At 40.8% G+C, this 12,123-nt stretch overlaps 1 protein-coding gene across 7 annotated transcripts in view; it reads left to right on the forward strand.

Moving 5' to 3' along the window:
- Positions 1–12,123, forward strand: part of LOC117498362 (1-phosphatidylinositol 4,5-bisphosphate phosphodiesterase beta-1) — a 147,604-nt gene that overhangs the window by 30,239 nt on the left and 105,242 nt on the right. For all 7 annotated transcript variants that reach the window (XR_004557570.1, XR_004557571.1, XM_034150407.1 and 4 more), the window contains exon 3: positions 1,205–1,273. Coding sequence is in view for 5 of the 7 variants with exons in the window: in XM_034150407.1 (XP_034006298.1) it covers positions 1,205–1,273 (69 nt within the window). In the remaining 2 variants the exon portion in view is untranslated. The remainder of the gene's footprint in view (positions 1–1,204; positions 1,274–12,123) is intronic.

The following is a 12,123-nucleotide window of genomic DNA, read 5'->3' on the forward strand; positions in this document are numbered from 1 at the left end:
ATTTAGATCATTAATATGAAAAATAAATCCACTCACAAGTCATCATTAATTATTATAGGTTAGGCTACCCACCAAATGTTAAGTAATTGAAATAAACACGTTTGTTGATGAAAACATTGATGCATCGATAATTATGATACAATAAGTTTATACTTGTATTTTTGAAATGGACCATTTTGTTTCAGACGGAAAAGAAGAGGGTTCCCTTTTAGTAAAAGATCTTAGTACTTTCTCCACCTCTGGTCTCTTTGTAATCAATTTGGAGTCTCTTCCTTGTTGGTGTGTGTCTCTTTGAGGTACATGCGTTCAAAAGGAATGAAGGAAAGTTCAATGCTTTGCTCTAAGCTGCAGGAAGCTTTCCAAAAGCACCTTTCTTCATGGTGTCAATATTTCAGTTTTTGCATGATGTGAAATGTTGCTGTAAGACAGAACAATAAGCTAGTATATGGCCTCCCACACTGTTGTATTAATATTGAATTTACAGTTGAGCCCGAGGTTTCCATTGAAAATGCTCTTACAGAAATCCTTCCTTAAATATTTTGTTCAATCCTAATGCTGAAATTCATGGTGTATTCATTAGAGGGTCCTGATATACTGTATGCAATTGCGAGTTGACCACCACTTACATATCTGACTCCAGCCATGCAGAGAAGGTATTTTGAGCAGCAGAACATTGTGTATGCATTTTGCGTCCAACCCTGTATTTTTCCTTGCCAGCAGTGATTCCTGTGTTTTGTTACAGTTGAGGATATTGTCTGACATGAAACACAATCTGTGCCTTTTTATGTGGTTTCTGGCATGTCACACCTTTCAGGTTTTCAAATCCAAAAACCTATTTTAAGCATCTGTGCTTTTAAAGAGCACATGGTCATTAGGACAGGTAAACAGCCAACATGGGAACTTAACACGTTTGTCCTAATTTTGTGCACAAAGAAACTTCTGTAGGGCAATTTGTTATGAGTTCAGCATCTAAATACACTGAACAACTCCCACATGTTATCCGGTATGCAGGATAATATGTGTCCCTCATGAGTGTTAAAAAGTCTAAACACACAAGGCCTCCAGCTCCAGGTGGCAGGTTTGGAACTGGAAAGGATTGCTGAAAATGTTTCCCTACCCCGATGGATCCCATGGGCATAAGACTATCCAAATTGTCTCTGAAACCTTTGAATTAACACTTGGCTATTCTTCTTCTTGTTTACAGGATACTGACCTACTGGATATAGCGTACATAAAAGATGCCAGAAATGGAAAGTGCACCAAAACGCCAAAGGTAAGCCCGCAGAATACTCATTAGTTAAGTTGCTTTCCCACCCCTTATTCTAGTATAATATAGATATGAAAATATATTCATTTAGATTCCTATGGGTTCCTTGTCTCTTCAATATTACATGTTGAATCATAATTCTAATGTTGTCCTCGTTATTGTCTGTCTAGTCTGTGGGAACACAATGTGCTGTGTACTGAAAGGACAGGAGGGCTTTTTTTGGGTGATGATATGCTTTGTAAGTGTTTATTTTTGCACAGAAATGAAAGCCATGAGTGGGTGTGAGCCCAATCATGAATCAGACACTGTCCCCATCCTTTCAGCTGTGAACTGTGTTACTGATAGGATTGAAATTAGTTAAGCTGGTTTTAATGATTGACATTTACCCAAGACACTACGTACAAAAATGTGTTGTTATTGTTTGTGTGGGAGGTGTGGTTGATGTGATTGTATTTCCTGTGACCTTTACATCAAATACTTTTGCCTTGCTGTGACTTGTGATTGATGTGTATTGTGTGCAGCTTTATGGATGGTGTTCACATATTTAGTACAGTTTTTAGAAAGTGATGTGAAGATAAAAGCGTGGAAGTGAAGGTCAAATGACAGTGAAGATTGACACACATCCCACAAAGCACGTGGATGGTTTCCAAGGCAAGGCAAGTTTATTTATATAGCACCTTTCAACACAAGGCAATTCAAAGTGCTTTACAAAAATGAAAGACATTAAGAAAATGGCATTTAAAAACAGTCATTAAAAAGCAAAGATAATAAAATAAACATTAAAAGAAAAAATACATGAATAAAAGTTACAGTGCAGTTTAAGATATGAATAGTTCAATTAAAAGCAGCGGCAAAAAGAAAAGTCTTCAGCCTGGATTTAAAAGTAGTAAGAGTTGCAGCGGACCTGCAGGTTTCTGGGAGTTTGTTCCAGATATTTGGAGCATAATAACTGAACGCTGCTTCTCCATGTTTAGTTCTGACTCTGGGGACAGAAAGCTGACCAGTCCCTGAAGACCTGAGAGTTCTGGATGGTTCATAATTTAGCAGGAGGTCAGAAATGTATTTTGGGCCTAAACCATTCAATGCTTTATAAACCAGCAACAATATTTTGAAATCAATTCTTTGACACACAGGAAGCCAGTGTAAAGACTTCAGAACAGGAGTGATGCGATCTACTTTCTTAGTGTCAGTGAGGACTCGAGCAGCAGCGTTCTGAATTAGCTGCAGCTTTCTAATTTCCAGGGTTACCCAAATTGCTTTATCTCAGCTAATTATACGTTTTTTTATTGTGAGCGACTATGGAAGAATTTTTTTCTAATCTGGCAACCTGCAGCTGTCTCTGAATTTGGCACATTTTTACAAAGCCAAATGTATTCCTCGCTGTTCATTTCCAACTTACCAAGAGGGCTAGAGCCATGATGAGAACAATCACCTCCATTCTTTTCCACTTTCTTATTATATATCCCCGCTTAATGACTCAATTTCATACATCTGTCAGATCTGTTTAGTCTTTTGATGTGCTGCTGTTACATAGCAGCGGCACTCTTCATGGTTTTGACATAGTGCAGCAGGAGAAGCGAGTGGGGGTCGCTCACCGCTGCTCTGTCTGGGGAGTGAGTAATGATGGAATGAGTACAATAACACAGAGAGGATTCATGCATTTCTAAACAGCTTACAGAGTGATGCTTCCCAGAGAGGAGACATAACCACGTGACAGGTAAGATGGTCGAAGCATTGGAAATCCATTACTGGGTGATGGAGCGGGGCTGCACCCAGGGCATTGTAATGGGAGCACCAGTGAGACACAGTGTCTGAAGACTTGATGGGATGAGGAGGAAAGGGAAGAGGAAAGGAGGGGGGGGTTATGAAGAGACTGTAGGATGCGAGGAAGGAAAACAGAGAGAGAAGCAAGTGGAGATTTGTATGTGAGGTCTGCAGGAGGAAGCGAGGCAAAGGATGAGGGGAAGGACACAGATAATGTGAGGTCAGAGGAAGATGTCAGTCGAGAAGCACGGATAATACCAGACAGCAGTTGCTGTAAGTGGACTGCACTTTTCATGGCTTGCTTCTAAAGCATTTCTCCTTGACACGTTTTAAGGATCTTGACAGAGCGGTGTAGGTTTTTTTCAAGGATCACTGCATTGTTAACTCCAGCAGAATGCAAAAACTGTAAGGATTGTTTCCCATTCAAACAAAAAGCTTTTTGAAAGTGATAGTGTTGGGTGTGGAGAACACAATAATATGATTTACACAATTTCAGAGATCTGTATAAGTTGGCATTAGAAGACACATGTGACACAGAGTCCATAACACACTGTATATGTGCTCAAATATAAACTATTATGACTTTAAAACATGTGAAACAAAGCTGAATCATCCCTGGTTAAATTAATCCCTTCCAATGAAAACCATTTAAACTGATTAATGCTTTTTGTCTATTGTTAAATCTAAGCACATTACGTAAAATGCTTGAAAGAATAATTCCTTTTCAAGTCAAACGTAATACATGAAACGTATTTTTTACTGTCTTGTTGTTGTGTCTGTTGGTTTCATATTATATACTCACTACTCTCTTAAGCCTCTTCTGCTCGCGCTCAAGAGCTCCCGTTGCGGCATTCATTTTATCAATTCATGCAAATTGCTGGAAACCAACACACTTGCCAAGACGAGATGAGATGTTGAACTCGTGATGACATGTAGGTAAAAAGCTTCAGAAGTGCTTTTATTGTGCCACTCAAGAGTCCCGCGTCGGAGTTCAATATTGTCCAACTCCAATGCAATCATGCTCTACAGGCTGGCTGGAAATGGCCAGATGGAAAGTCTGTTTCGGCTTGCCTCTTTTTAAACCCTTGTTTCTACCAGTAAGTGACTTCATATTGTCTTGAAGCACCATCAGAAATGTCTGTCTGGACAGCATTAAGATTTGGAGCACTGCTGCTGTGTTCATCGGCTCGTCGCAGTGTGTGGGCGGCATGTCTGCCCTCTGATGAACTCATGCCACCCTGCCCACGGGCTCCAGCTACTCACTTATTATTCATACGTTTTCACTGTGAATACACACACACACACACACACACACACACACACACACACACACACACACACACACACACACACACACACACACACACACACACACACACACACACACAGAGGAACGCTCCCAATCCCTTGTATCTTGCGTACAGCTGAGGGGAACAACGGAGCATGATAAAAACAGTGTCCTTTGTTCCACCACGCTAACAATGATGAGGCTAATTAGCATTTGTCCACCCCGTCATAATTCAGGCTGATTAGTTTGGCCGCGTGTCAGAATGACGAGAGGCAACCTTTGTTTGACGGGTGGCTCTAGAAATAAATCACACACCCTGAGGTCTGCTGGTGAGCAAAGCACAGTGCTTATAATCATCCACTTCATTATACCCACAAATAGCTGGCAGATTTCCATTTCCAACGCAGAGAATTGAAGGCTTTCAGGAGCACTTTCTGTTGCCTTAGAATCCGTATATTTATTTTTACATTTATGATTATTACCATGGTGGCAAGGAAGTAAGTATCTGTTAAGTTTTGGAAGAGACACATGCAACTGTTCGTTAACTTTGAACGCATCAAGCATTCAGTATTATTTAGTATTTTTTTGTTCTCAAATTGTTAGTTTTAAAGATCCAATATTGGCTTTTGGATTGTAATGTGTTGGGTAAAGAATGGAGCACCAACATCCTTATATATTTTACAGTATTAAATATGACAAATGTATAATTAATTGACATGGTCTCAAGAAGTAAACAGCTGATTTGTAGAGAAACAAGTGGCCGAAGTTATACATTATAAAACCACCTGACATTTCATTGAATTCAACCTTGCATTGGTATTTGTTAATCACCTTTATATTTATAAGACTACAATGCATTATATTACTTCTAAAGGACTTTAAAAAAATACAAAATATAAGAGTCTATTACTAGAAACCTTGACTATTGGAAATAACATGCCGCAATTCCATATCGGAAATCCCTCCACTGGACGAACTACACAAAAAGACAAAACCAACAGTTGGAAATATAATCATTATTTACCTTCCAGATTCTTGATTTATTGAATGCATATGTATGCAATTTATTTATTCATACATTCTATACATTTGGGGAAAAACATTATGGGTTAAAGCCCCTAGCTAGTGTAATCCACTGTTCCAAAGCATCCCTTCATATTGCCTCTTTATTAAATCAGCAGATTAGCTTGTTCCTGCACAGCTTGTTCCCTCTCCTCAGCACCAACCAAACAACGAAAGCCAATCTCATCTCTTGTACACTTTACCGTGCAACTAACTTCTACATTACTGTGTTCAGATAAGTTCCACCCTGCCTCCTCTCATGCTGAGAGGCATATTGTCAGGCCTTTGTCACTCTGTTCTCTGGAAGTGTTCTTCTCTCTCAATTGTTCTTTCTCAGCAGAACTGGCGAGAGGATAATGTAATCAGCATCTCACCATGCTGCTTACAGTAGGTGTCTGACAGACAAAATTACATGCTGTCTCTTTGACAACCAAAAAGATATATATGTCTGAGAAATGCCTAGCTTATTCACAGGGCTTGTGTTGTTCAAGGTTGTAGCATTCATCTTGGGAATTGAAAACCTCAATGGTTTTATGATCTGTACCACAGACTTCATTCACAGAACTTTCCATTTTTGAGGTAAGAAACAAAAGAATGTGGTCTAAAAATGTTTTTTACCCAAGCCTGAGTCCTCTGTGTTAGGTGAATTATTGTGCCGCCTGTGTGTTAAACAAGCCCATGATACACAGCATCAGGCTGAGGTACTGCTGACTGACCGAGTGTAACAGATGGCTGTCTGTGTACCCTCACAATTATCTGGTTGCAGTGTTGGTACATTTCACAGACACAAAGGCATGCTTGGAGATTAAAATAATCACAATCAACATGAGAGAACAAATTACAAATTACTTCCTACAGTCCTGTCAAATAGTATAGTATACAAAGGTGGACCTTTTTGTATGCAGACACTGTTATCAGCTGAAAAACACAGAGATATCACTTACAAATCCAACCATAATCACACTGCTACAGTATGCAAGTAAAATAATAAAAGAATGATGTGTCTGGTCTAAAAAGATGGGCAGTTTATTAGTTTCTCTATTGGCTTGCCTTGTTCCCTGCTGTCTTGATAGTGAATAAAAAAGTAATGAATGGACTGAAGGCGACAGCTGAATCAAGGCTATATTAATTTCCTCCGGTGCTATTTGTTCCTTCAGACTTTTATTGTGATGCCAGAGGAAGTGACGGCAGGCTCTGTTACAGTCTAGGCTCGGAGCGGAGAGGACTGCTGCTAAATACAGAGCAGGTTGTGTGTCCCCAGCAGTGTAACAGGATCTGGGAGAGGCCAGCAAGCCATTATCACCACCGCTCTGTCTGGCCAACAAAGTCGGCTAAAGCTCCGTCTCCCACAGCAGTAAGTGCTAAACAGCTCCTCGAAGTACACAGCAAGCTACTGTCGGGTGTGGATGTGCCCTTATCCAATGCACATCCAACACTGCTGTGTTATGACAGTGTTCAAGGTGTGATTACATTGTTTAGACAGTAAACATGTAGCTGTTCATACATTATTAGTGTCCTGGCATTTATTTGTGGATGTGTGGAGAACCAGTTCCCAGCTCCTCAATGGACTGCACTCTGAAAATAATGTTTGATACCCCATCCTTTAAAGGGAAAATACTATACCCTTGTTCAGGTTCATACTTGTATTTTGGCTTACAAGAAGAACTTTTTTATATGCTTTAATGTTAAAACAAATGTTTAAGCCCTAAACTTAAAAAGGCCCAGCCAGCTCTGATTGGCTTTCAGGCAAATGTGGCACACCTTAAACGTAGGCATGATTGGTGGTGGTATGTCTATTTAATGAGGCTGTATGCGACACTGGAAGGTAAGCCAAATCTAAATGGCTGGTTAAATCCTATGTTTTCAGATGGAGGAATCCCCTTAAAAACGAACTGGGTATTTCACATTTCAAGGGTTGTAAGGCACTCTCGATACCTCAGAAAGGTATAGGTTATTTAAGTGGCATAGTACAGGCAAGGAAGGTTTTTTTTAAATCTCCTCAAGGAGAACATTTTATTTTTTTATGTTCTCAAAGGCTCTTGCTGTGAGAGTGTTTATTTCCATCATCCGTGCTGTCTGCTGTGTATCGATGAAGGACAGGGTCACAGTATGAGCTCCAGCTGCAACAATCACAGCCTTTCAAATCCATCGATGTTGCAGTGGCCAAGGCCTTTGTCTGACCCTGGACTCAGCATCACCTCTGCATGACAAGATGAATGGCTGAGGAAACAGGGAAATATTAGTTCAGTGACCGTGCACAGTGTGCTTTGTATACTCTGCAATGAACAGAGTATACTGATAAGGATATGGCGTTCCACTAAACTTGAAGAATCACATTTAATTTGGCATATTACTCTCAATGAATATAAAAAAGCACTGCGTAAAGCGAGAGCAGCTTACTACTCTTCATTAATAGATGAGATTAAGAATAATGCAAGATTTATTTTCAGCACTGTAGCCAGGCTGACAGAGAGCCACAGCTCGATTGAGCCTTCTATTCCCATAGCACTCAGTAGTAATGATTTTATGTGCTTTTTTAATGATACAATTGTTATTCTTAGAAACAAAATTCATGACCTCTTGCCTTTGACCAGTATAGTGTTATCAACAGCTCCCGGAAACATAAGTTCTAATATTACACTAGATAGTAAATTAGAATGCTTTTCAGCCATAAACCTTGAACAATTGAATTCAATGATTCTTTCCTCTAAACCAGCGGTTTTCAAAGTGTGAGGCGCGCCTCCCTGGGGGGGCGCCAGAGAGCTTCAGGGGAGGCGCAGCATGAGAAAAAAAAGTAACGAGAACAAGATGAGTAAAGTGTCACTTGCACACTTTTGGCTGTCTGTGGAGACCGAGTTCCCCCACCTCGCCAAAAAGGTTGTAAAAGTGCTCATACCCTTCACCTCCACCTACCGGTGTGAGTGCGGGTTTTCCGCATTGACTTTGATCAAAAGCAAGTACCGGTCAAGGCTGCAGCCAGAGGCTGATCTGCGTTTATTCCTGTCTACATTGCATCCCCGCCAGAGTCCTGCACGGGTCTGATTTTCAAGACCCGCTCACGCCCCGCACCTGCAACGTGCAATACCGAACCCGCCCCGCCACCCGCACATATTGCCAATTAGTTCCGCAAACCGACCCGACCCGTCGGCACAAGATCCGCAAACCGACCCGAACCCGCATATCCTAGGAGCACTGAAAACATGCAATTATTAACACACGCAGTTGCGTATTTGGCTCAAAAAGCGTGGGATGTTGGTTATTTTCTCCATGACACCAAAAGCCTCCCAGACGTTGGATTTCGCTCTTGAGGAAGAGTTATTTACAATGCTGTATTCTCCGCTAGAGCTTCACCTCAGCCATTTCGAATGTGGCGCGCTCAGCAGCAGATTGATGCGGTGCAGAGGTTATGATTATGCGCGGTCCCGCGGGGAGAGGTCTGAGGAAACTTACCACCCGCGAATCACTTTTTTTGCGGGTCACCCGTCGGGTACCGACCCAATGCAGGACTCTGATCCCCGCAGGACTCTGATCCCCGCAGGACTCTGATCCCCGCATCACCCGCATGTGCGCATCAAAGACGCAGACTCATTGTTCCCAGCACTAAAGTAGGGGTGAGTGTAATAAGGAGGCAAAGTTGATGTTCAGTGTGTTGCCGGGAGCATATAAGGATTCATCCACGATGTTGAAAATGTAAAAAATGTTTAAAACACATATTTAAAACATAAAGATAAAAAGGTTTTAAAAAGTTATTTTTTAATGTTTTTAGGAGGTGATGCTACTCAGCCATTCAAATCGGTGCAGTCAGTGAGTCAGCACGATAGATTCAAACACACAGAGACGAGACAAGAAGAGAGAAACAGTTGGAGTAACTTCAAATGGCGTGCTCAAAAAAGAGAAAGGTAGACAGCGAAAACAGAGCATTTAATGACATTTGCTCTTATTGGACCTCTTTGAAATGCAATTGAATACCCCTGCATTATAGCAACAACAACAATAATAATAATAATAATGATAGCAATAATAATTGGGAGGGGGGACGCGGCTGTTCTCATGTTCTCTGAGGGGAGGCTCACCTTCCCAGACTTTGAAAACCCCTGCTCTAAACCATCAACGTGTATCTTAGACCCGATTCCAACTAAGCTGTTAGGAAGTTTTTCCATTAATTAGCACTTATTTATTAAATATTATGAATATGTCTTTATTATCAGGCTATGTTCCACAATCATTCAAAGTAGCAGTGATAAAACCTCTTCTTAAAAAGCACAACCTCGATCCAGAGGTTTTAGCCAACTATAGACCTATTTCTAATCTTCCGTTCCTCTCAAAGATTCTTGAGAAAGCAGTCGCAAAACAGTTGTGTGATTACTTGAAAAACAATGATTTATTTGAAGATTTTCAGTCTGGCTTTAGAACACATCATAGCACAGAGATAGCTCTGGTTAAAGTCACAAATGATCTTCTAATAGCATCAGACAAAGGACTTGTCTCTATTCTTGTTTTGCTCGATCTCAGTGCTGCATTTGATACTATCGACCATGATATCCTATTGCAAAGACTAGAGCACTTAGTTGCCATAAAGGGAACTGCTTTAGGCTGGTTTAGGTCCTATCTATCTGAACGCTCTCAGTTTGTGTGTGTCAACGATGAATCTTCCATGCAAACCAAAGTTAGCCATGGAGTGCCACAGGGCTCAGTGCTTGGACCTATTTTGTTCACATTATATATGCTTCCGTTAGGCAATATTATAAGGAATCACTCTGTACATTTCCATTGTTATGTGGATGATACTCAACTATATTTATCAATCAAGCCTGATGAAACCAATCATCTAAATACAATTCAAGCCTCAAGGACTTAAAAACGTGGATGACCTTACATTTTTTTTATGTTAAACACGGCCAAAACTGAAGTTATTGTACTTGGCCCAAAGACTCTACGAAACAAACTATCTAAAAATATATTAACTATGGATGGCATTCATTTTGCCTCCAGTGAGACTGTAAGGAATCTTGGTGTTATATTTGATCAGGATTTATCTTTTAACGCCCACATAAAATCAATCTCAAGGACCGCCTTCTTTCATCTACGTAACATTGCAAAAATCAGGCATATCTTGCCTCAAAACGATGCAGAGAAACTAGTCCATGCATTTGTTACTTCAAGGCTGTATTATTGTAACTCATTATTATCAGGGTGTACCAAGAAGTCAGTTAAGTCGCTTCAGCTGATTCAAAATGCTGCAGCACGTAACCAGAGTTCGGAAAAGGGACCACATTACTCCTGTTCTGGCTGCCTTACACTGGCTCCCTATAGAACACAGGATAGAATTTAAAATTCTTCTTCTCGCCTACAAAGCCCTTAATGGGCAGGCGCCATCTTACCTTAAATAACTCATTATACCCTACTGTCCTACTAGGGCATTGCGTTCCAAGAATGCAGGGTTGTTGGTTGTTCCTAGAGTTTTTAAAAGTACAATGGGAGCCAGAGCCTTTTCTTATCAAGCTCCACTTTTGTGGAATCAGCTTCCAGTTTGTGTTCGGGCGGCAGACAAGCGCTTAAAACTGTGCTTAAGACCTTCCTTTTTGATAAAGCTTATAGTTAGGGCTGATCAGATTCAGCCCCTAGTTTTGCTGCTATAGGCTTAGACTGTCGGGGGACACCTTACTTCTTCCTTCTGTCTGTCTGTACCTGTGTACTCTCATGTTCCGAATAACCCAGCTTCCCCCAAATTTCTTTTTGGTGTCTATCTACGCCGGGATACTGAGTCGTGGCTGATCCTGTTGCTGTGGTCCTGTGTCCTGGATCCTCTATCCTGAGTCCTGTATTTGAGTCCTGGACTTCGAGTCGTGGCTGAACCTGTCACTGTGGTCCTGCCTGACTCTCATCATAGTACTTCTTTAATTCATCTTCTTATTATAGACACATAGACATAGACATTTGGTCTACCTATGTTGTAAATGTATTATCTTTTCAATTTACACACGGCATCTATTGCACGTCTGTCCGTCCTGGGAGAGGGATCCCTCCTCTGTTGCTCTCCCTGAGGTTTCTCCCATTTTCCCCTTTAAACTGTGGGGTTTTTCGTTCTTTGGAAGTTTTTCCTTGTATGATGTGAGGGTCTAAGGACAGAGGGTGTCGTATTGTCATACTGACATTTTGTACAAACTGTGAAGTCCACTGAGACAAATGTAACATTTGTGATATTGGGCTATATCAATAAACATTGATTGATTGATTGATAAGGGAAGTGTCGAGAGCAGTTACAAAATGAGTGACATGCGGACAAGATGTACTGACGTAGACTGATATATGAAACGTTTTTCAACAGTCCACAACAGGGGACATTTTTTAGAAGCAATACAATCAGAAAACAGAATTGATGAGTATTAAGGCTTGTGATGGCACATTGTGCATTGTCATACTGAGTCAATGATGTATTTGTTTGTATGATATTATTCACGCTTTGTAAAGGTGTAATTTTCAGTAGGTTTCAATGATGTAAGCAAGGGCCTGTGTTGTCCATCTAACACACTAATATATATGCAAACAACATAGTCTCCCAGAGGCAAATTGTAATTCAAACCTGGTCTCACCTGCTGCACAACTACACAGTCCCCTGCAGTCGGAGAGAAATAATAGTTGATCCCTGCTTACAGGCTGACATGCAGGGATCAGTGCTAACCTATGAGATTAAGTCTAGATGGATGTTGGAAGCACATGTTGCTCTCACTGATAGTCTGTA

Source organism: Trematomus bernacchii, unplaced genomic scaffold (genome assembly GCF_902827165.1).
Source record: "Trematomus bernacchii unplaced genomic scaffold, fTreBer1.1, whole genome shotgun sequence".
Taxonomy (NCBI): domain Eukaryota; kingdom Metazoa; phylum Chordata; class Actinopteri; order Perciformes; family Nototheniidae; genus Trematomus; species Trematomus bernacchii.